Source organism: Schistocerca piceifrons, chromosome 11 (assembly GCF_021461385.2).
Source record: "Schistocerca piceifrons isolate TAMUIC-IGC-003096 chromosome 11, iqSchPice1.1, whole genome shotgun sequence".
NCBI lineage: Eukaryota > Metazoa > Arthropoda > Insecta > Orthoptera > Acrididae > Schistocerca > Schistocerca piceifrons.
This window is the reverse complement of record NC_060148.1, coordinates 119,208,045-119,234,051: the sequence shown is the minus strand read 5'-3', so window position 1 is coordinate 119,234,051 and position 26,007 is coordinate 119,208,045. Positions and strand designations below refer to the sequence as shown.

The window sequence follows — 26,007 nt, the reverse complement described above, 5'->3', positions numbered from 1 at the left end:
TCTTGTTCTTGTCCATATTACCTCCTCCGAAAATATGGAAAGCAAAGAGCTTGCCATACGAGAGATTTGCTTCACAGTATTGGAGATGAGCCCATGTTTACTGGACATTCTTTCTTCTTCTTGTACGAGGATTCCATTCCCGAAGTCTTCCCATCGAGTTTTAAAACACCCTGGACAGCACGTCTGAACCTTCTATGCTGAAATATTATTAATGGTTTTGTCTCAAAGGTAGGATGTAGATTGTGGTGACAGTGATCTGTAGCATAACCTGAGGTCTAGTTAGGTTGGAATGTCACAATTTAGTTGCAAGTGGGTAAAGCTGACAAATGTGAAGGAGTATTCCATATACAGCAGGACACACTTACAATATTTAAAAGTTTATGATTTGGTACTTTATTTATATTTTTTGAAAATGCTGGACTTTTTACTGTATATCAACAATGGTTTGTGGCCCATTATTGCTTTCCCTCCATAATTTGTAGCCTTTATATAACGCCATATGTTTTTCATGTGATGAGAGAGTGAAATATTGGAGATTTTGGACCTTCATTTCACCTAATTTGCAGGTAAGAATTAGCATAGAATTATTTATATTACTGTTACATACCCTAATGAACTGCACAAAGAGTATGAAACTGAAGCAGGCAAATTATAGGTTGAGCTAAATAATATAATACAACAGTACGAATTTTCATGTAACATGAGTCACATTGATGTAATTAAGTTTTTGTACCAAGAGAGATATTAGAGATAACTTTATCTTGTTCAGTAATTTACTTCTTAATGTGACTGTATAACTAATATCACTACTAAAAATTTCTCAATTTCAAAAATGGTTCAAATGGCTCTGAGCACTATGGGACTTAACCTAACTAACCTAAGGACATCACACACATCCATGGCCGAGGCAGGATTCGAACCTGCAACCATAGCGGTCATGCAGTTCCAGACTGAAGCGCCTAGGACCGCACGGCCACACCGGCCGGCTTCTCAATTTCAACCCACATTGTAATAACAGAAAATTAAATGTGTAATCTGAGTCACGTAATCTGAGTCACAGTTGTTTTATTTTAAGATTGGAAGACGAGGATGCCCTACCAGCAACAGAAAGACAGGGAAAAGTTATAGAGAGAGAAGGAAAACATGAATAATTTAAGAAGTATCTGGAAGAAGCTCGAAAAAGCCAGCAGAAGCAGAAACGAAAGTTTCTACAGTTGAATCACCATAAACAAGGACTGTTATTAGAAGAAAGAAGAGCTAAAAATAGGGAGAGAGTTAGAAAACATAGGCAACTAAGATGCAAGATCAGCAACCTAGTAAAACAAGTTTCTCACTGTATAAGTCACATAGTGCTCTGGATAAAGCCATGGCTCGAGTGCTGCAATTGCTTACATTAGCAAGGTACTGTCAACTATACCTGAAAATGTGAAGGTAGTTTCAATCTAATCAGATGGACCTGCCTCACAATTCAAAAATTCAATTTCAAAAACATCCCAGATGTGTGTGATAAGGCTCAGATCAGGTGAACTGGGGCCCCAGCACGTCAACTGAAATTCACCACTGTGTTCCGTGAATCAGTCCATCACACGCCAAGCCTCGAGACACGGTGCATTATTGTGTCAAAAAATGCCACCGTCATCAGGAAACGTGATCGTCATAAAGGGGTGTGCACGGTCTGCAGCCCGTGTACGATACTCCTCGACTGTCACGGTGCTGAGCTCCATCGGATACACGGATGTCAGTACGAATATTCCCCCGAGGCATAATGAGGGTGCTGCCAGCTTCTCTCCGTCGCACGGTACAAATATCGAGGAGCTGTTCCCCTCAAAGATGACGGATTTGTGCTGTCTCATCATGTCTAATGCTCTGCCATTGTCTCAACGTCCAGTGCCGACGGTCACATGCCCGTTTCAGTTGTAGTTGGCAATGTCGTGGTGTTAACATTGGCACGTGACGTCTACGGGAACATTATTTCTATTTCTTGTATTGTGGCAGCGAATTGCCGAGTTTATTCTAAATTCACTTTTTTTATCAACAAAATATACAAATAGTGACAATATTATGAAACAGATAGATTGATACTGACCTTGTAGATGAGACGCTGATGTTGAGTTGCAGACAGGCACCACAAAAAGAATGGTATACATTTGAGCTTTCGGCCAAAATAGGCAATGGTGCCTCATCTCTTCCTCTACCCAAACGCCTCAGGAGGCCCAACGGTACTGACTGACCGCCATTTCATTCTCGATGCAGATATGGAGGGTCACGGGTTCAGCACACCGTTCTCCTGGCCGTTAGCTTTCATAAGCGTAGCCACTACTTCTCAGTTGAGTAGCTCCTCAACTGACCCCACAAAGACTGAGTGCACCCCGATTGCCGACAACGCTCAGCAGACCCGGACAGCATCCAATCCGGGCACTAGCTAAGGCCCACAGCACTTACTTTTTGGTGATCTGGCAGCAACCGCTGTTACCATTGCAGTATGACAGTGCATCATAGGAGAAGCAGTCTAGGTGGTGGGGTTGAGGAGGCCGGGACGGGGAGGGGGAGGGGGAGGGGGAGGGGGAGGGGTAGGGGTAGGGGTAGGAGGGTACGGGTGGGGGAGGGTGTGGTGCTGCTTGCAGCAGTGTTTAGGGACATGGTGGGAACAGGAAAGGGCTGCTAGGTCAGGAGGTTTGGGGGGGGGGGGGACAAGGAGGGGAGGGGAAAAGAACTAGTTATTTAAACTCCCATCCCATGTAACATGCGCAAGAAATGGGAACCCCTACTGTCTAAAAATAAATTTAGAAACATATCTTATTTGCAAATCTTTCTACAAATCATCTGAATATCCACATTCAGAGATTTCAAAGTTCTGTTAGCAACATGGCACATAACAGTGTTCATACAAGCTCCAAGACAAGCAGTAATGTACTGTGAATAGGATTCACTATTTACATACAGAGGTAAACATTTACTTCAACAGTACAGTCATAATCAGGTAAATATTAAGCTACCAGTTTTTCTCTAAACAAAAATGAATGTTTGTCCATGTGTTTGGAATGTCTGATCACAGCAAGTAATGACCTGATTTATACACTGTTATTTGCAAAATAACGGGCATTGTCTGGAGAAGGTTTGTGGTTTTGGGTTGGGTAGTTTTATGGAGAGGAGACCAAACAGCCGGTCATCGGTCTCATCAGATTAGGGAAGGACGGGGAAGGAAGTCAGCCGGGTCTTTTCAAAGGAACCGTCCCAGCATTTGCCTGGAGCGATTTAGGGAAATTACGGAAAACCTAAATCAGGATGGCCGGACGTGGGATCGAACTGTCGTCCTCCCGAATGCGAGTCCAGTGTGCTAGCCACTGCGCCACCTCGCTCGGTGCGATATAAGATGAACACCAATAAAAGCAAAACAATGATAATAGAATTTAGTCAGATTAATCAGGTGATGCTAATGGAAACTAAGAGTTTTTCTACTATATTTGGACAGCAAATTACACAACGGCCGAAGTAAAGAGGATATAAAATGTAGACTGGCTACGGCAAGAAAAACGTTTCTGAAGAAGATAGATTTGTTAACACTGAATACAGATTTAAGTACAGTCTTTTCTGATGGTTTTTGCAAAGAGTGTAGTCTTGCACAGATGTGGATAATACACAGTTTTGACAAGAAGAATGAGGAGACACTGAATCATATAAGACAGAACTTAAATATATGGAAAACTTGACCAAAAGAAGGAATCGGTCGATAGGACACAAGCAATCATCGATTCGGTAACTGAATGAAGTTTGGAGGATAAAAGTTGTAGAGGGGGACGAAAGCTCGAGTACAGTAAATAGATCCGAGTGGATGTCGGTTGCAGGATTTATACAGAGGTGAAGAGGCTTGCACAGGATCGATTAGCACGGAGAACTGCGCCCCGCGGGTGCAAGGCAGTGTAGTTTAGCGCCCCGTACACGACCGTGTGTCGCTAGTGTTGGCATCGGGGGGGGGGGGGGGGGGAGAGGGGGGGGGAGAGAGAGAGAGAGAGAGAGAGAGAGAGAGAGAGAGAGAGAGATAGCTGCAGAGTGAGTTGTACTGTACCATGGTCTGATCACACGTAAACAAATTATTCTATTTTAAAAATACTTTTATGTAAGGGATATAGAGTCTCATTCTTACTGTTAGTAGTTACAAGTAAATATTTTTTGTTGTACTTCGTGCTACAGCTTTTTGTATCTCTTTTCAGAGTTTAGAAATCGGATCATAAGTTTGCTGTTTTGTACGTAATAATTTTAACTGACCAAGTTTGAAAACTTATTAAAAATAGAATTAAGGTTATAAAGCCCTTTAATTCTTACAGTCAGCATTGTTAAAGAAGACAATTACGATTTTACACGTTTTTCTTTTTCGAGGAAACTATTTTGTCTAGGCTTGGTACAATATTCCGTGAGACTGCTAACCTCAAAGAATTAATCAAATTTTTATCGCCAAGTAATGAATGCTTCTTGGTTTTAGCAAGCTTTAAAAGAGAGAAAAAGCGCTCACAAATAAATGTAGAACCAAACATTGAGACAAATTTGGCCGTGTGCTTGTGCAAAAGAGGGTATTTCTCTCGTGGAAGACATCTGTAAAAGTCATCCCAAGTTTTAAACTAAGAAAGCGGTTCTTCAGGCGGATGTTGCACTGCAGGTCCATCAGCTCTAGTTGAAGCACTTGTGAGACGTCCTCTACCCGAAGGGAAAACGGGCGAACAAATATATATAAGGCCGGTTGACGGTCAATTATCTCCAAAAATTTGTTTTCAAACCGTTCTTGTAATTCGCAAATGATTTTGACATAATCTGAAAAATCCGCATCTTCTTTAACGCTGTCTAGTGCAGGAAAGTGTCCACAATTTTTCTTGTGCATTTTTTTTTTTTTTTTTTTTTTTTAAGTGCTTGAATCGTCTGCACTAAATCAGCAACAGAGTGAACATTTCACTCCAAGGCGAAAATCAAAGTATTTAAATGACCAGTGAGGTCACTCAAAAAAGCCAAATTCGCCACCCACTTAGGATCACAAAGTAATTCTTCTGGACGTCCTTTCATTTCAAAAAGGTATTTATTTCACCCCTCAAGGAGAAAAACAGATGAAGCACCTTTCCTCTGCTCAGCCATCTTAATTCCGTGTGGTAGGGGATATCCGGGAATTCCGCTTCGATGATGATGATGATGAGTCCCATACTTCTTTACAGAGCGAAGGGGAGCGACGCGGAACTCGCGCCGCCTAACTAGGCAAGGCCCTAGTGGAGGTGGTTTGCCATTGCCTTTCTCCGGCCATAATGGGGATGAATGACGATGATGAAGACGACACAACGACACCCAGTCATCTCGAGGCATGAAAAATCCCTGACCCCGCCAGGAATCGAACCTGGGACCCTGTGCTCGGGAAGCGAGAACGCTACCGCGAGACCACGAGCTGATCAACCAGAAATTCTTTAAATTGGTGATGTGTGAGTCCATGCGATCGAAGATAATTAACCATTCGAAGAACTGTGTCCATAACATTTATTATGTTGACAATCTTTGCACAAAAGTGCCTCCTGGTATTATCAGACAATGGACTGCCGCGAATAAGGAACAGCCAACTTTAGCCATTTTTGACCTGACATAACCCAGGAATCCAGTGCGTATCCCTCGTAGTGCAGGGGCTCCATCCGTTGTTATACTGGTCAGGCGTTCCCATTTTAAACCGATTGACTCTAACACGTTTTCCACGGCTAGAAAAATATCCAAACCCCTGGTTGTGTCTGTTAATGGTATAAGGTCGAGTGGCGCGGCGGTCGGTCGGGCGGGTGGTCTGCACGGCTAGCTGAGCGACACAGCTCGGCCACTGCGACAACAAACGAATTCGCCCGGGGCGCTGGCTGATTGCGGGCGCTAGCGCATCAGGGGCACAGTTTGGACGAGCCTGCTTTAGACTGAAGACCACAACAATAATAGATTTCAACAGCAGACGAAAGCAGAGTGCCGTACCTTGACGAGCTCGGGCAGGGCTGACCAGAACTCGATGTTGGGCACCATCTCCCGGCCAGTGGCACCCCGCAGCAGTCGAAGAGCGAGTGCTCCGCCCACAAAGTACACCCCTAGAAACACGAACAACAGGATGCACAGCACCGACCCCGTCGACAGTCCGCCGTCGGCGGCAGCTCCCGCGGCAAAATCTGCCGGCGACATGGCGGGCCGGTACGTCGGGCACGCCGCTGCCGAAATCAGCTCGAACTTCTGCAAATATTGAACGAGGATGGGGATCAGGAGGGGACACTGTAGCGAGCCAATTAACTTACACGATATTTAGACCCAGTACATACACAGGGTCGGGGTGTCTACGACCCAGGACAACTGGGAGATCTGGGAAAAACCCGGGAATTTTTTCATCCGGGAGAAAACCGGGAAAAACCTGGGAATCTTTTTGAATTCTGGGAATTTTTCATTGTTTTAGTTTTCAGTTAAATTTTTGTGATTTTGACTGGTAAGAACCAATACTCTAACAAAAAATTTTACTGTATCCCGCTTCTGCAGAATAATACTGCAGCAACAAAACATGAACGAGAGGAAAAAACGAAAATAAAACTTAAGTCACAAAGGAAATGCACCAACAAAACACAGTGTTCATACAAACGTCTGCCAACAGCAAAGTGTGTCACAGGCTTCAGGAAGACTGTGCTGTGCTTCTTAACAACAAATTGCCTCCAATGAGTGTGACATGACAGTTTTTTACATTAGAATCGTTTTAATGCAAGATTTTTTAATGTTTCACACGTACGAACATGCGGGCTTCCTGCATCATCGTAACTGCGCAAGTGCAGTGACGCCTATTATCTGGTGCTCTCTGGCAACTGCTGAAACGTACCTTTCTAATAGGTACCGGAAAAATATTGCGAATATTGCTTTGAAAAGCGTTACTTTCAAAGAAAATTTCCTTTTATGTAAGATAAACTATGTGAGAGAGTGTACGACGAATTTCTTAAATCACAGAGCGTTTGACTCTCATTTAAAACTCAACTCTTTGAGGACGACCATATGAAGAGTTTCGAGCCGAGACGATCAGACATTTACGTTGTTATTAAAAAATTTTACTGGCACAGTTATGTGATGTATGACGCGCAAAAAAGATCAACAATATATGTGGAAGCATAGTTTCTCTTGCAGCTCATTAATCTTAGAGACCAATATTATATGTGATAGCTTTGCTTTTCTTGTAGCAACAATTGTACATTAATTTAAGCCATTAATTTTTCTTATTTGTGTGTTCGCGCTACTAAAGAGTGATCTTGCTATTGGCTGACTACATCACGTGTCAAATGCTGTCATCAGCTGGCGAGATCAGGAGACACGAGCTGTGACTGGCTTACAAAAGCACGTCGCAATCTCGATTTTAATGCTTCGGAAAGTAATATGCTGTGTTTGGTGGAATTCGAATTTATACCTTCGTAACACGGAAATACGCAGTGTATATGTTGCTGCACATCAAAGATCTTTCCAAAACGTGTTTTTTTACGCCGGTGTATAAAACCGTAAACCATAACAGGATTGATAAGTGCCGAGAAAAAGTATACTGTCACTTAACACGGAAAAGTGTATTTTCACCGGGGAGAAAGTTTATTTTCAACCGGGAAATCCGGGTAAAATCCAGGAATTATTTTTCCTTGTCCATGTAGATGCCCTGAGGGTGTATGGGTGGAGAAGGAAAAAAAATTCCCGGATTTTTCCCAGATTTCCTGGTTAAAAATACACTTTCTCCCGGGTGAAAACATACTTTTTCTTTTTTAAGTGACAGTATACTCTTCCTCACCACTGTAAAACTCATCAATCCTTTGAATGTTTATGGTTTTATATACCGGAGTAGAATTTCCAGGCACTTTAGAAAACGAAACTCGTGGGGGGGGGGGGGGGGGGGGGGGAACTGAGATTGCAATGCACTTTTGTAGGCGTCATAGCTCATTCACGTGATCTCGCCAGCTTATGACAGCAGTAGGAGACGTGATGTAGTCGGCCAATAGCAAGATCACTCTTAAGTAGCGTGAATACACAAATAAGAAAAGTTAATGGCTTAAATTGATATACATAGCATTCACATATAATATTGGTCTCGAAGATTAATAAGTTGGAAGAGAAGCTAAGCTTCCACATATAATGTTGATCTTTTTTGTGCGTGTTACAGCACATAATTCATCTTGCGTAAAAGGAAATCTGCTTTGAATGTAATGCTTTTCAACCCACCATTCGCAATATTTTCCCGCAACCTGTTAGAAATAGGTTCCTTTCAGCAGTTGCAAGAAAGTGCCAGCTACGATGACGCACAAAGCCCGTATGTTCGTTCGTACGTGTAAAACATTAAAATATCTTGTCATAAAAGAAACAAGACTTCAAAGGATACTTCAAGAGCGTCGGGATTTCGCGAACCATACTAAAGTGCATAAAATTCGGCTTAAAATGCACATCCGCATGTAAATTTTCTTGGAGTACCAGTACTCACATTTGGTTCTTTATTATAGCATAATGCCATACGTGCACTTGAAATGCAGCGAACAGTTGAAACTAAATTAAACACTTCGTTTCAAATAAATTGACTGCCTCAGTAGAAAGGATTAATAAAAGGCAAATCTCTTTAGCAAACCAGCAAAAATAACTTCATTGTTCTGTAAGGCGATTAATGCTTGACTGTCAAAGATGGAAATAAAATCTGAAACTTTTAACATATTTTATCCTGCCGTAATTATGCGAACGTATTTTAATTCATTTGATAGCACCCGGCCACAAAAATCCGTTTTGTTATCATTTAACGTGAGAGCAATAAACGTAGAGGAAACAACAAAATCAATGAACGTGAACACAGGTCACGTGGAGAAGACCCACCTCCCCACCACAACTCGGACTGCTCTGTGCATCAGCCCCGGACCTACGAAATTTCCGAACCGGAGCAATATTAAGTAGTGGCGCCCAGCCACACTTCCCGTAAGCAGAAGCGGGAGAAGGTACTACTCATACGTGACTCAACCGCGCATGCGCAAGAGCCCGCCCGCAACTGCTCATACGAATCTAATTTAAACAGTTGTCAAGTCACGCTCATTGGAGGCAATTTGTTGCTACAAAGCATTCCATAGGGTTCCTAATGCCTTTGACACACTTTACTGTTAGCAGACGATTGTATGAGCACTGTTTTGTTGTTGAATACAGGGCATTTCCTTTGCAACTTAAGTTTTATTTTCATTTTTTTCTCTCCCGTTCATGTTTTGTTGCTGCAGTATTATTCTGCAGTAGCGGGATACAGTAATATCCTTTGTTAGAGTATTGATTCTTACCAGTCAAAATCACTAAAACTAAAACAATGAAAAATTCCTGGAATTCTAAACAATTCACGGGTTTTTCCAGGTTTTCTCCCGGATGGAAAAATTCCCGGGTTTTTCCCTGATCTCCAGGGTCGCATATACCCTGACACATCTATCAGTGTGAAATCCATATGTGGATTGCACCTGCATTGCGAGCGGTGTTCATTGTAGATTATTCTTCAGATTTTGTCTTTTTTTGTATAATAATATTTTTCAAAAAGCTTTGTTGTTAAAATTACATTTCTAATTACTATTATCATTATCACTGTTATTATTATCACTAAGTATATATGTTAATAGACATAATTGTTAACTGTGGCCCTGAAAAGGGTGCAGGTATATATCAGCAGCATACGATACGATCAATCACCAGCTACTACTAGTCGAGGTCTACAATCTGACCAAAGATTTAGGTCTAACCAGACTCATCGCCTTCCTTCTGCAGAATTGCAGGTTCTCTGTCGACTTTCCGGGACGGCGTAGGCGACGGAGACTACAGAAGAATGGCCTCCCGCAACGAAGTGTTTTGGCTCCAATTCTGTTTAATATATACACGAACGACCGAACTATAGCTCCAAACACGGGGAGCTGCTTCTACGCTGACGACTTCACTCTAGCCACCCAGAGCACAGATTTTGAATAGGTGTAGAACAACCTCACGAATGCCCTCTAAGATCTATCCAGATACTTCAACACAAACCAGCTTAAAACAAACCCTTCAAAGACCCAAGTGTGTGTTTTCATTTGAGAAACACAGAAGCCACTCGCAAGTTGAAAATAGTACGGTCGGGGGTCAAACTGGAACACTGTGAGACTCCAAAATACCTAGGAGTGACACTTGACAGATCTCTCACTTTCAAAAAGCACTGCAAGAAATGCAAGTTGAAAGTCTCCACCACGAACAATCTCCTTTGGAAACTGACCGGATCACGGTGAGATAGTGAATCTGAAACAATCCAAACATTTGCAATGGCACTATGCTATTCTGCGGCAGAGAATGCCTGTCCTGTTTGGTATAATTCAACTCATGCCAAGCAGGTGGATGTAGCTCTCAACGAAACCTGCAGAATTATAACAGGTTGCTCGATACGCACTCCAGTCGAACGGTTTTACCAACTTGCAGGAATAGCAGCACCACCAGTTCAAAGAGAGAGAGTTGCGAACAAGGAAAGAAAGGCAGTGGAACAGGAAAATCACTTATCCTCTGTACGAGCACAAACCGCATCCACAACGACTGAAGTCGGGAAAGAGTTTCCTTATGACATCAAAGGAACTTAGTTCCACTGCTGTAAAAGCTAGGTTACAACTATGAAGGGCTATGACCTACCTTCCCCCTGGTTGGAAAAGAGTTGTTGGAGCTTTACCTCCAGGCCATGACAGGGAATGGACAACTTGGAAGTCCCTGAACAGACAGAGATCCAGAGTTGGAAGATCAAAACTTAACCTGGCTAAATGGGGATACACTGATGCAAATAATATTCAGTGTGAGTGTGGAGAACAACAGACAGTCCGGCACATGCTTCTGTGTTGATTGTGCCCAGTCTCCTGTACACATTATCTTCAACGAGCAACACAAAATGCACTGGAACTGGCCAAGTTTTGATGAAAAGTAATTTAATCATAAATGTGTAAAATGTATGTACATGTACCTGTATATTTCTGACACGAGAATAATAATAATAATAATTATCATTAAGTGTGTACACAAGTTCACAGCACTTTTGTTTTGCTTGTTGGTATTCTGGTTGCTATGGGTTTATTTATTGTTTGTCATTTCTTATTTGTAGTTCAGTGTTACTATTTGAGTTTACATATTGTCATTTCGAGACAATGAGTGGATCTGCAGGGGCTAGAAACTGGAGTGCCGTGTGGAGAAATCAGAACATTTCTGACACGTTCTTCTGTTCGAGTTAAACAGAGACGTGACAACAGCAGAGGCAGCCAGAAACATTTCCACCGTGTATGGGGACAATGCCACTAGATGGAGAACAGCAAGACAATGGTTTTCTCATTTAAGGATAGTTCTGACATTAGTGACTCTCCGCATTTGGGAAGACCTTCACGAATTGGTGAAGATTGTTTAAACACATTAATCCACAATGATGCACGTCAGTGCACTCCGAGAACTGGCAAATGTGATGAAGTACGATCATTCCACCATTGTGCAACATTTGCATGCAACGGGGATGGTTTAAAAATCTGGTGTACACGTACCTCATGCTCTGAGCCAAAATCACAAAAATCAGCAGTTGTCCATGTGTGTGCACCTCTGATTGCTCGTCATCAAATGGCTCACGAGCAACACCGACCATTCCAATCCCGCGTCATTACTGATGACGCGAAATAGTATCTTTATGCTAACATAAGGAAAAGAAAAGAATGGCTGAGCCCAAACAAAGTAGCAACTTCCCATACAAAGACCTGTATCTTTCCACAAAAGATAATGTTACACATCCAGTATGGTGTACTGCAAATGATTCCCCAAGTCGCAACCAACAACAGCTGAGATGTCTTCCAGATGCAGTTCGAGAACAACAACCAGGAAGCCAGCACAAAGTGATTCTACTCCACGATAACACCGGCCCCCATTCTGCTAGACTGACAAAAAAAACACTGCTTGGTTGCGAAATTGTTCCACACCCACCTTATTCAGCTGCATTTGTACCCTCAGATATTTCACCTTTTTTGCTCTCTATCGAACAATCTTCAAGTAACTTCCTTTTCGGTCAAAAATGCGCTCCAAACACAGTTCGACAAGTTCTTCACCTTAAAACCATGCATTTTCTACAGTCGCGGAATCAAAAAGTTGCCCCATTGTTGAGAGGCTGTTGGAAGTAGTGAAGGAGAATATTGTATTGATGACAGAAGACTCCGTTATGTCTCTCTGTCGTGTTTTAATAATTGTATGGAAAAACGATAGTGAGCAAGATGTATGAGACAGGCGAAATTCCATCGGACTTCGAGAAGAATATAATAATTCCAATCCCAAAGAAAGCAGGTGTTGACAGATGTGAAAATTACCGAACTATCAGTTTAATAAGCCATGGCTGCAAAATACTATGACGAATTCTTTACAGATGAATGGAAAAACTAGTAGAAGCTGACCTCGGGGAAGATCAGTTTGGATTCCGTAGAAATATTGGAACATGTGAGGCAATACTGACCCGATGGCAGTTATAAAGAGTCGAGGGACATGAAAGGGAAGCAGTGGTTGGGAAGGGAGTGAGACAGGGTTGTAGCCTATCCCCAATGTTATTCAATCTGTATATTGAGCAAGCAGTAAAGGAAACAAAAGAAAATTTCGGAGTAGGTATTAAAATCCATGGAGAAGACAGGTGTGAGTAACTTCGGAGTAGGTATTAAAATCCACGGATAAGAAATAAAAACTTTGAAATTCGCCAATGACATTGTAATTCTGTCAGAGACAGTAGAGGAACAGGTACTCGATCGTGTTGAAAGATGCAATTGCCATCATCGAATTGCTCTTCAACAGTGGGAAGCAAGAAGGTGCTTAAAACCTCAAAGTAGGCCTGTGCTGTGATACTGCCATGCAAAACAACAAGGGGTGCAAGCCCCCCTCCATGAAAAACAAGACCACACCATAACACCATTGCCATCGAATTTTACTGTTGGCACTACACACGCTGGCAGATGACATTCACCGGGCATTTGCCATACCCACACCCTACCATCAGATCACCACATTATGTACCATGATTTGTCACTCCACACAACGTTTTTCCACTGTTCAGTTGTGCAATGTTTACGCTCCTTACACCGAGCGAGGCGTCGTTTGTCATTTACTGGCGTGATGTGTGGCTTATGGGCAGCCGCTTGACCGTGAAATCCAAGTTATCTCACCTCCCACCTAACTGTCATAGTACTTGCAATGGATCCTGCAGTTTGGAATTCCTGTGTGATGGTCTGGATAGATGTCTCCCTATTACACATTACGACCATCTTCAACTGTCGGCGGTCTCTGTCGGTCACCAGATGAGGTCGGCCTGTATGTTTTTGTGCTGTACGTGTCCCTTCACATTTCCACTTGTGTTCCTTTACATTTCCACTTCACTATCACAAACAGTGGACCTAGGGATGTTTAGGAGAGTGGAAACCTCGGGTGCAGAGATATGATACAAGTGACACCCAATCACCTGAGGATGTCCGAAGTCTGTGAGTTTGTCAGAGTGCCCCATTTTGCTCTCCCATGATGTATGACGACTACTGAGGTTGCTGATATGGAGTATCTGGCAGTACATGGCAGCACCTAATATGAAAAACGTATATTTTTGGGGGTGTCCAGATACTTTTGATGATGATGATGAGAATGAGGATAATGATGTTTGGTTTGTGGGGCACTCAACTGTGTGTTTATCAGAATCCATGCAACTTCCCAACCTTTGCTCAGTCCAGTCTCGCCACTTTCATGAATGATGATGAAATGTTGAGGACAAAACAAACACCCAGTCATCTCGAGGCAGGTGAAAATCTTCACCCCAGCTGGGAATCGATCCCGGGACTCCATGCTCGGGAAACGAGAGCGCGACCGTGAGACCGCGAGCTGCAGACCGGATACTTTTCATCACACAGTGTATGACTGATGTGTAGGAAGAAAATCCTTTAGTACATTTCAGTCCCAGCTGTTCACTATTGAAGATACATTGGGTTACGGGATTCCTCTTACACTGCAACATAATTGGTGACTTATTTTTGTTACGGTGCAAAGTCAAGCGCTAGAACGCCAGTCGGGAACAACAGTAAATAGAACGCCGTGAGAAGAGGTCAGCTAATAGCATACTGACCTACCTCCTTCCAGGACAACAATGTGACAGCAGCGGCCTCTTCGTGAAGTGGATACAAGCGTCGCGCCCGACTGGTGATGGCCTACTTCAATAACAGCTCCAGTGTTAACCACTTCATTACTACTCTCTACATAGCACAGACTTTTGTTTGCCTATTCTGAAGACTGATTATTTTGTACGCCGCGCACTGCTTACAACGGATTTATCAAAGTTAAGTATTTGTAATTTTCTTATTGTAATAAAGCTTATTAATACGAGTTGTTTGATTGTTTGTCTAGTGAACTGAGTAGGCATGATTCCTAGATACAACAATTTTCATTTCAACTGTTAACCTATTTTTCTTCAGAGAGGTGTCACTACTCACAAGTTTTGAGTAACACATATGTTTACCTAATTGTCATGTTAAATTTTGCTTTTTTGCCAAAACACAGTATAAATTTCACCAACTCACCTTGGAATAGCTATTGTCACACCATCTTGAAATAGTGTGTCTTATTAAACACGCAATAGGTGATCAGAGAGGTCAATACGTTACTGGAAACCTCACTGTGTCAGTTTGCAGAAACACACAAGAAGGAATTTCACATTCATTTTCATACTAAGAAGTGAATGACTGTTTAGAAATTGCAGTACTGGATAGAAAATAAATAAATAGATAAATAAAAACTGTAGCTTCAGTTGTATCGTTGTAGATAAGGAAGTTCTGTGTATTAACCTTCTGGCAAAATACTCTCCTAGTTGTGTATTATCATTTGTCAAAATTTCATTCTGATTGTTCAAATAATTTAGGAGATGTGAGGTATACATATGGAGGGGAGAGAGGACAAGCAACCAAGTACTAAATAGTATTTGACGTAACTATAATAATACAATGACAAATAGAAAGATGGGGTACAGGTGCAGAAAATAAATTAATAGAAAAGGACAGTAGAAACAGTAGAGTTTTGAATTGGTAATCTAGCTGGAGTTTGAGTTTTAAGAAAAGAGAGAACAAAAGAAAGAATAGAGTGCAGTTAAGAATACTTATACATGTAGTGTCATCAATAGATGAGTTGAGATGTGAAGAATGTAGTAAGCAAAGGATGTAACACCTGAAATAGAGTACAGACATGGAGGTCGAAAGGGAACCTCAAAGTAATATAGGAGAAAGCAGAAGGAAAAGTAATGGAAGATATAAATATATCTGAAACGTGGAGTGTACTCTCTAATCAGGCATGATGAATAAAAGGCAGATAGATGGAGCTAAGAAAGGCCGACCTATACTGTGCGGGCAGGGGCACCAAGAAAGGGATTGACCTGTACCATAGTAGAATAGGAATTAATACAGTACTGGGACACAGAAGTTGTCTTTGGTGGAAGTGAGGGTAAGTTTTGCTAAAAGTTAAGTTTTGTTAAAAGGATAATTCATAGATCTTTCTTAAAACTGGTTATAAATAACACGAGGTTTTTTCCAATGGTTTATAGTAAAGAAGTGAAAGGATTTGTGTGCAGTGGTGGAAACAATTTACACCCCACCATAATTGCGCGCAGAAGCTTTCGAAAACAAGTCCGTATTCTTGGAAAGTGGGATATTAAGGAAGTAAAATTCTCTAAAAAGAGAAGAACTAAATGTCAGTATAATGGAAACTCAGAAAGTTTATAATGAGTATAACAGCGAAAGATCAGCTACCTACATAAAGAAGGTTAATACTGCTTTAACTATTCAAAGAGGAATAATATTATGATATATCATATCAGAATAAGTGTCTCACAAATATCCAGTAGATAGATGCTAAAATTGTCTTAAATTGAAAACGAAAATAGTTAATTGGTTATGAGGTCAAGAGGATCACAAATGAAAGGAACTTAAAAATAACATTAATGACAAGTAATATATTTGTATTACTATGCACATTCCTCAGATACTTTGGCTGATCAAGAAAAGGTAGCCACACTAGTAAGGAAAGTAACAAGATATGAGAAATAATATTACAAGTATGAAGAAAATTAATGAATCCTGCCAAACAGGAACAAAGTAATTAAGTAACTAAGCCACATAGCCACAAGTGATCATTAATGATTATAAAAAGTTATGTTGGAGAAATTATGTAAAGGCAGCTTAAAGATGTAAGAGTAGGATAATAATAATAGAATACACTACAGACTTAAGCACAAGATCTCTTGTGTGATTGACGGAATATGTAGTGTTTCAGGATATTTGTAAACATCCCAACACATTGGAAAGCCGTCAACAAGAGATGCTCGTGAGTAAGTTGAATAAGGATAAATGTAGTGGGAAAGGGAAACTGTGAGTTTTCCTTTCTTGTATGCAGTGAATGTGGAGCAGTGGTGGAGCCATCGAGAAGGGGGCCAGTAAAAATGGCATTACAACGACTGGTCGTCTGGGAGTCATTTGTGCCATGGGACTGCAAGTGCCTGAATACGAAAGCCACAGAGTAAATGACACACCAATAAGGGTGTAATGAACAACTGAAGAATGGTAGTTGTTTTTCTCTCAGGTCCTACTGTATGCACGTACGGACGTTTGAATGTACTCAAGAGAGTGGTATTACAGTAGCAATTGTTAGTTGTGTTGTGAAAAGTAATAGTAAAAATATTGGGCACAATATACCCCTGTTTGTCAGAAGTGTGGCTATTTATTTAGTAGCGCCATAGAGAGAACTTGCAGAAGCATTCCAGGAATCTTCACTGATGGAAGGATCCGGACCACCAAAAAAATTACTCCGAGAAGAGAGGATAAAGGTAATACTACTTTCATCTGGTGGTGTATTGTGGTCAGCAAAATACTGCCCTGTTATATCAGCCAGGGATGCAACTTCCCGATAGTGCTGGTATAAGACCCACCACAAATCTTACAAAATAAACAGCAGCAGGAAAAGAAGGAAAAATACACACCAAATGTTGATTAGATTTGATTGCATTTAGAGGCCGCTCCTGCCAGATCCAGTACACACCATCCAAATCTGCCAAATATAGAATAAAAATACTTTCCATGTGTAATGCAAAGAGTTTTTACACCATTGATACTGAAGCATATTTGAGAAAGCAGCCAGAAGAGCCATTTCAAGTACCACACATCCCAGCAGATAATATAAAAAGGCTGGTCACTGATATCAAAGATACACAGAGAAATGGGGCCACTGATAATTGGTACACGAGCTGCCAATTAGCGAAAGAGATGTAAGAGAAAAAATTGACCATTCTACGCACTCATCACAAGAATAAAAGGCAGATCCCAACTGAATTTTTGCCTCTAAAAACCAGTCTGCTCGAGTTTTGAAATTGTAGCTTTCAAAGTAATAAATCGCCTGTCACATAGTTGACAAAAATAAATTGATCAGACTCCTGTCCACAATGCATAATATGGATGATGTTGACACCAAAACAGGAAAGCCGCAGTCATTAATGATTAAAATTGCACTAGAGGAGGGGTAGCAAGGAGGCAAAAAAGCAAAACAAGAATTGGTACCATAATAAAATAATTAATATTAAAATGTATGTCATTTTTATATTACTTACAACTTAATTGTCTGTTGTAAATAAGTAAAATAACATATCTGTACCATGAATTCCTTCATCCAGGTGCTGATTAAAGCTTTTGAAACAAATATAATATTACTGCAAAATATAAATATTTAACTGATCCCTACAGAAACTATAAATTATTGTAGAAAGCCTATGCACATATTTGTGTGTGTGTGGAAGGGGGGGGGGGGGGAAGGGGGGAGGGGAAAGGAGACTAAACACACACACACACACACACACACACACACACACACACACACACACACACACACACACACACCCTTTAAGGTTAATCAGCCACCTCTACCGGCAGACACTTTCAGAACACAGCTTCCTTTGGAATTGTACCATACTTAAGTTCCATCTAAGTACATTACAGGCCTGTAGTTCTCAGCACACAATATCTGGTGCCGTATTGTGTCTGCATTTGATCAAAAATTTTCATCCGTCATTCAACTTTCTCAATCGAAAAATGAGGGAATGGAGAAGATGAAGAGGCCACTGAGCCAGTATATAATTAATTTTTTCACGGAGACCAGCCTGCATTTTTTGGCCGCTGGATGCTACCTCTGGCATATTACCTCAAAGAAAACAATTTATTGACAAACAGTCTGCACAGATTCAGAAAATATCATTCTCGTGAAACACAAATAGTTCTCTTTTCTCACGAAGTAATGAGTGCTATTGACAAGGGTTGATTCCACCATATTTTTAGATTTCCAGAAGACTTTCGACACCACTCCTCACAAATGACTTTCAATCAAATTATGCCTAAGTTGTGGGACTGGATTCGTGATTTCCTGTCAGAAAGGTCACAGTTCATAGTAATTGATGGAAGGTCATTGAGTAAAACAAAAGGAATATCTGGCATTCCCCGAGAAAGTGTTACGGGCCCTCAGCTGTTCCTGATCTATGTAAATGACATAGAGGAGTTATCTGTGCAGCCTCTCAGATTGTTTGCAGATGATGCTGTCACTTCCTATCTTATAAAGCCATGAGATGATCAAAACCAATTGCAAAATGATTAAGACGAGATGCTATATGGTTGGAAAGTGTCAACTGTCTCTAAATAATGAAAAATGTGAAGTCATCCACATGAGTACTAAAGAAATCTGCTAAACTTTGTTTACACAATAAATCACACAAATATAAAGGCTGTAAATTCAACAAAATACTTAGGGATTACAATTACAAATAACTTAAACTGGAATGATCACACAGATAATATTGTGAGCCAGGTAAATCAAAGACTGCAACTTATTGGCAGAACACTTAGAAAGAAAGAGCCTGCTTGCACTATTCTTGCCCACTCTCTTCTGGAGTATTGCTGTGTGATGTGAGATCAGCATCAGATGAGAATGACAGAGGACATCGAAAAAATTCAAAGAATACCATCCCATTTTGTATTACTGCGGAATAGGGGACAGAGTGCTGCAGACACGACACATGAATTAGGGTGGCAATCACTAAAGCAAAGACATTTTTCACTGTGCCACAATATTCTCGTATAATTTAAACTGCCAACTGTCCCCTTCGGCAGCAGAAATGTTCTGCCGGCTCCCACCTACACAGTGAGAAATGATCATCACGATAAAATAAGGGAAATCAGAGGTCGTGCAGGAGGATTTAAGTGCTCATTTTTCCCGCGCACCATTCGAGAGTGCGACAGTAAAGAAATAGCTTGAAGGTGGTTCAATAAACACTCTGACGGGCACTTGATTGTGAATTGCAGAATAATCGCGTGTGTGTGCGTGTGTGTGTGTGTGTGTGTGTGTGTGTGTGTGTGTGTGTGTGTGTGTGTGTGTGTGTGTGTGTGTGCACGCGCGCGCGGGGGGTGGGGGGGGGGGGGGGGGGAGGTGGGGCAGTTTAAAGTACAGTCAGTTCTAGACACAAGTTCTTTGTTGAAATTGTCTCAGATTCTGTAACTTTCCATTCTCATTTATATTCCTCTCTTGGAGGACCAAAACACATATTCAATCTGGAGATAATGCAGATGTTATTGATCTGGTAATACATCCTACACTTTTGCTGTGAGTTTATGAATCTGTACAAAATTTACATTAAGACTGGCTTCTTCACTACGGGCCAGATCAGTAAAAAATTTTAATACTTTCGACGGGATGATGTTTGACAGTTTTTGAATGACTTTTCACCCTTTACACTCACCGACTGGAGTAGCACTACACGCTGAGCACTGCTCTGAGTTTTGCTCACTACCAAATATTCAGGTGCCGCTCAGCTACTGCACTCTTAACAGTGTAAGTGTGGAAACAAAGCTATGAGGCAGGTGAATCACAGGTCTTAGCAGGTGCGGACTGCAGGGAGCAGGTGTGACCTTAATGTATGTAATTTTGTGATATCCGCTTTAGATACTTCATTGTTCAATGCTATATATACGGGGTGTTACAAAAAGGTACGGCCAAAATTTCAGGAAACATTCCTCACACACAAATAAAGAAAAGATGTTATGTGGACATGTGCCCACAAACGCTTGAGTTCCATGTTAGAGCTTATTTTAGTTTCATCAGTACGTACTGCACTTCCTCGATTCACCGCCAGTTGGCCCAATTGAAGGAAGGTACTGTTGACTTCGGTGCTTGTGTTGACATGCGACTCATTGCTCTACAGTACTAGCATCAAGCACATCAGTACGTAGCATCATCAGGTTAGTGTTCATCAAGAACGTGGCTTTGCAGTCAGTGCAATGTTTACAAATGCGGAGTTGGCAGATGCCCATTTGATGTACGGATTAGCACGGGGCAATAGCCGTGGCGCAGTACGTTTGTATCGATTTCCACAACGAAGGTGTCCCGACAGGAAGACGTTGAAGCAATTGATCGGCGTTTTAGGGAGCACGGAACATTTCAGCCTATGACTCGCGACTGGGGAAGACCTAGAACGACGAGGACACCTGCAATGGACGAGGCAATTCTTCGTGCAGTTGACGATAACCCTAATGTCAGCGTCAGAGAAGTTGCTGCTGTACAAGGTAACGTTGACCACATCACTGTATGGAGAGTACTACGGGAGAACCAGTTGTTTCCGTACCATGTACAGCGTGTGCAGGCACTGTCAGTAGCTGATTGGCCTCCATGGGTACACTTCTGCGAATGGTTCATCCGACAATGTGTCAATCCTCATTTCAGTGCAAATGTTCTCTTTACGGATGAGGCTTCATTCCGACGTGATCAAATTGTAAATTTTCACAATCAACATGTGTGGGCTGACGAGAATCCGCACGCAATTGTGCAATTACATCATCGACACAGATTTTCTGTGGACGTTTGGGCAGGCATTTTTGGTGATGCCTCGATTGGGCCCCACATTCTTCCACGTACGCTCAATGGAGCACGTTATCACGATTTCATACGGGATACTCTACCTCTGCTGCTAGAACATGTGCCTTAACAAGTACGACACAACATTTGGTTCATGCACGCTGAAGCTCCTGCACATTTCAGTCGAAGTGTTTGTACACTTCTCAACAACAGCCCGACGAATCTGCTTCTCGGAGAATCCATTTTCCTGATAATTTAATCAACAGAGACAATGGGTTTTCTCTTAGCAAGACATGGAATTCTGTATTATCTTGCATCAAAATTTAACATTCTTCGGTGCGGCCCTGAGTGCGATATATCGTTGCCAGCAGTGTTCCACTAAGGGTGGCGCCACCTCTCTCAAATATGGAGTCAACTTGATTTTAGGATCTGGTAGCAAACCCAAAGAGGTTTTCAAGACTTATTATGCCAGGAAAACCTACATAATTGCAGCATTGAAATTTATCAGTTAATGAAGCAACCCACTATCATCCAGAAATTACAAAGTAGGAGACTGTAAGGGGCTGGGCCTGTGGATAGAATGGAAACCAACAGAATTCCTAAGAAGGCATCTGACAGCACTCTCCAAGCAACAAGACCACTGGGTCAACCTCACACACGGAGGAAAGATGACATAGAGAGGGATGCCACAGCATTAGGAATCTCCACAGGGTGGAGAGAGACAGCGAGAGATAGAAGAAGACGGAAGCAGATCGTCAATGCGGCACGCGGTCTACAGGGCCCGTAATCGCTGAGGAGAAGAATACGACAAAGAATATTTTTAAGTTGTTAAAATTGCAAGATCGCAGGTTAATGTAAACACAAGATAAGCCACTGAAAATGTGAAATGCTGGTACATTAATAAATGGTGTAACCACAGATTGTTGAACCAAGCATGCAAATGTCAATGAATTGTGTTTTACAGGTTTGTGGGATGGGTTCTCAGGGCTGTTGCACTCGGTCGGTCAGTACGGGGACGGTTAATGCCGACTGTGGACGACGCCGAGGTTGTTGTCCGATGACATCTTGAATCTGCACCGTCCGAGACAGATCTGGTGATCGAACTGGCCGTGGCAATGTGTGGACACCCTGTAGGACGTGTCGAGTTACGACAGCTGTCTGTGGGTGAGTGTTACCCTCACATTAAACACCCCACAGAATACTGTTTGCGAATAGCAGCGTAACAGGTCGAATCGACAGACTGATACACAAATTTGTGGTCAGCACGCATGGAAATAACCGTGAGAGTGCTCCTGTTGTCATACAAAATCACATCCCGGCTCATAATTCGAGGTGTAGGTACAGTGTGTTGCAGGCCCTCAACCGGCCCCCTTCTAAACCGACACACAGCCATCACTGGCACTGAGGCAGAACCAGTTTTCACCAGAAAACACAACAGAGCTGAAGTTTTACATGCTGTTTAGGCAAACAACATTTCACACTTCTCGTATAGTACATAAACTGTGCACGAGTGTTTGTTGTCATTTGTGACAGGAGGTGTGGAATATGAGAAAACAGCAAGATGTGATGACAAGTAAACAGCTTCACCTGTGGTGGGTGGGGCCTTTTACGTTTCGACCACCGAGGAGCACAAAATTGGTGCCGGTGGCGACACCTACAACGTGCTTGCATGAGGAAATTTTCCAACCGATTTCTTATACACAAACAGCAGTTGACTGGTGTTGCCTGGTGAAATGTTGTTGTGATGCCTCGTGTAAGGAGGAGAAATGTGTACCATCATGTTTCCGACTTTGATAAAGGTCAGAATGTAGCCTATCGCGATTGCGGTTTATCGTATTGCGACATTGCTACTTGCGTTGGTCGAGATCCAATGACTGTTAGCAGAATATGGAATCGGTCGGTTCAGGAGGGTAATATGGAACTCCGTACTGGATCCCAATGGCCTCGTATCACTAGCAATCGACATGACAGGCATCTTATCCACACTTCTGTAATGGATCATGCAGCCACATCTCGATCCCCGAGTCAACAGATGGGCACGTTTGCAAGACAACAACCATCTGCACGAACAGTTCGACGATGTTCGCAGCAGGACATACTATCAGCTCTGAGAACGTGGCTGCGGTTACCCTTGACGCTGCATCACAGACAGGAGCACCTGCGATGGTGTACTAGACGATGAACCTGGGTGCACGAATGGCAAAATGTCATTTTTTCCGACAAATCCAGGTTCTGTTTACAGCATCACGATGGTCGTATATGTGTTTGGCGACATCGCGGTGAACGCACATTGGAAGCGTGTATTCGTCATCGCCATACTGGTGTATCATCCGGCATGACGGTATGGGGTGCCATCGGTTACACGTCTCGGTCACCTCTTGTTCGCACTGACGGCACTTTGAACAGTGGACGTTACCTTTCAGATGTGTTACGACCCATGGCTCTATCCTTCATTCGATCCCTGTGAAACCCTACATTTCAGCAGGATAATGCACAACCGCATGTTGCAGGTCCTGTACAGGCCTTTCTGGACACAGAAAATGTTCGACTGCTCACCTGGCCAGCACATTCTCCAGATCTCTCACCAATTAAAAACGTCTGGTCAATGGTGGCCGAGCAACTGGCTCGTCACAAGGCGCCTGTCACTACTCCTGATGAACTGTGGTATCGTGTTGAAGCTGCATGGGCAGCTGTACCTGTACAGGCTATCCAAACTCTGTTTGACTCAATGCCCAGGGGCGTATCGAGGCTGTTATTATGCCTAGAGGTGGTTGTTCTGGGTACTGATTTCTCAGGACCTATGCACCCAAATTGCGTGAAAATGTAATCACATGTCAGTTCTAGTATAATATAATTGTCCAATGACTACCCGTTTATCATCTGCATTTCTTCTTGGTGTAGCAATTTTAATGGCCAGTAGTGTACATAAAACTCTAAACCAACAAGAAAAACACTTCAGACCTCCAACCTGCCCTCCAATGAACTTTTGCTTGACACTACCGAAGTCACAAATGGCGGTGGTTTGCGGTCAGTGGAATGCACACTACAAGGTGTCTGGCTCGGGGCTTTCACTGAAGTAACCAATTTGTAACAGTCTGCTGTGTCACTGTGGTGCCAACTGCTGCTCAAACTGCTGCTGCAGATGCAGTACAATGCACCAGAGCCATAAACCAAATCTGACAGTTTTCCCTCTCTGTAGTGCCACGTGGCTGTCTGGACCCCGGTCTCCGCGAGACTGTACATTCCCACGGTCACTGCCACCAGTGATCGTGTACAGTGGCTTTCTACAATATCGCAAAATGAACATCCGGCTTCTCGTAGTCCTATTACACGACCTCATTCAAACTCGCCGAGGTGCTGATAATAGTGTCTGTGTCACCTTAAAGGCATCCCTGACTAACATTAACTCACCACATCCAATCTCAAAAGTAACTACCAGTCGTGACCATTACAGCATATATTTAAAGCAAACTCGATTTGACACTCACACAGTGGCGCTACTGGTGCTATTCTAATTCAGGTGGCACAAAATTTGAATAGACAACATCTTTCAGATGTAGAAACACACCTACCAACTTTCATTTGTGTCATACAACTAATTCTCGATGTCGGAATTTCTTTCCCTTGACGTATTAACAGCGGACGAAGTCTGCTAACGGATGAATTCCTGTAGTTTTGTAGAGTGATTATTATGATAAGAGAACATAAAGATTCACAATACAGTGGTTCTATAAAAAAAAATTAAGAAATAAAATATAGGTGCCTGAATGCCAGTAATTAATTAAATAGTGAATGCATGTTGGTCTTTGTTTCATGAGTGCCTGGTTACTAGGTGTCCAGGTGGAAAGGGATTACAAATATTTTTAACAAGTCAGAAGTGATTAGAGGTGAAAAGGTTAGCCACCTGAACCTGTACGTGCAGGAATTCATCACTTGAAAATTGCCATTGTCGCCAAAATTGTAATACTGTGAAAGATGTACAGATATCTGTCTCTTTTGTGCAGCCTATGATGACTTCAGTTAATAATATGCTGAGGATTTGAGAGAAATATGTGAAGAGAAGCAAGAGTAATGATGTCTGGTACACTCTTAAGCAACGTCTTAACACTTGAGCAGGCACAATGATTTTTATAACACGAGCAGGCACACGGTGCACTTTACACATACACAATGTTCAGAAATTTCTGTTCCGTACACGACTTGTAGAGGGAACTGAGTAGATAATATTTTGAACTGGAACCCATGTCCGGAAACACTGTTTCTGTGCTACAGCCATTTGAAAATGTTTGTTAGGCAGGTATGCAAGGTTATAGTCACGGTGGGGAGTGTTTGCATCAGATCGGTTGGTGTCATTTGATGTCTGTCTTACCTCTCTGACCTGGTTTGTGCTTCCTCCGTGTGTCTTTAAGTGTCAGACGTGGTACAGAGTGTCGGAGAGGGTACAGATGTAGCTGTCAGTCACTGACGACATATCAGACGGTACTGGGTGCAGCATCCGTTGCTTGCCCAATCGCTTGTGTACTCATTGACAGGTTTTCTTCAATGCGATGCACTTAAGGCCTCTTCCAATTCAGGTGTGCAGCGTCTCCTCGGAGCACCACAGTCGTGCCTACTGCCTGTGAAAGTACCCCTCGAAGCAAACCGAGCGCTGTTTCGTGTGTGACGTACAGGGGCGAGCGAGTGCACCGGGCCTTACCCCAGTTCACTGGTAGTAGCGCCAAGTCACCTTAATGCGTCTGCATGTAGTGCACAAGTATTGCACCACAATTTAGTATGAAATTAAAAATCAAAATTTATGTTTAAAACTTTCTTAAATCATAGTTTAGTATAATAATGTTCCAAATACCAAGCCTTGATGTTCTAAACTTCATCTAAGGAAAAATGCCGTTTTAAGAGAAAAATGAGAGGCGCTAAATAATGACACTAGGAAGCCAGAATTTGGTCAGAAGGTGCAGTTAGAAGTTATAAATAAGAGATGTTGGTTTCCAAAACCATACAACAAAAATTAATGCCAGAATCCACGTTTTTCGGAAAAATCAGAGGTGTTAAATAATGGATTTAGAAACT

The 26,007-nt window shown here is 42.2% G+C and overlaps 1 protein-coding gene across 1 annotated transcript in view; it reads right to left on the bottom strand.

Moving 5' to 3' along the window:
* The window catches only part of LOC124720095 (cation-dependent mannose-6-phosphate receptor-like), a 129,970-nt gene that overhangs the window by 10,397 nt on the left and 93,566 nt on the right, over positions 1 to 26,007 (bottom strand). Inside the window, exon 5 of the mRNA XM_047245384.1 lies at positions 5,980 to 6,228. Coding sequence (XP_047101340.1) covers positions 5,980 to 6,228 — 249 coding nt within the window. The remainder of the gene's footprint in view (positions 1 to 5,979; positions 6,229 to 26,007) is intronic.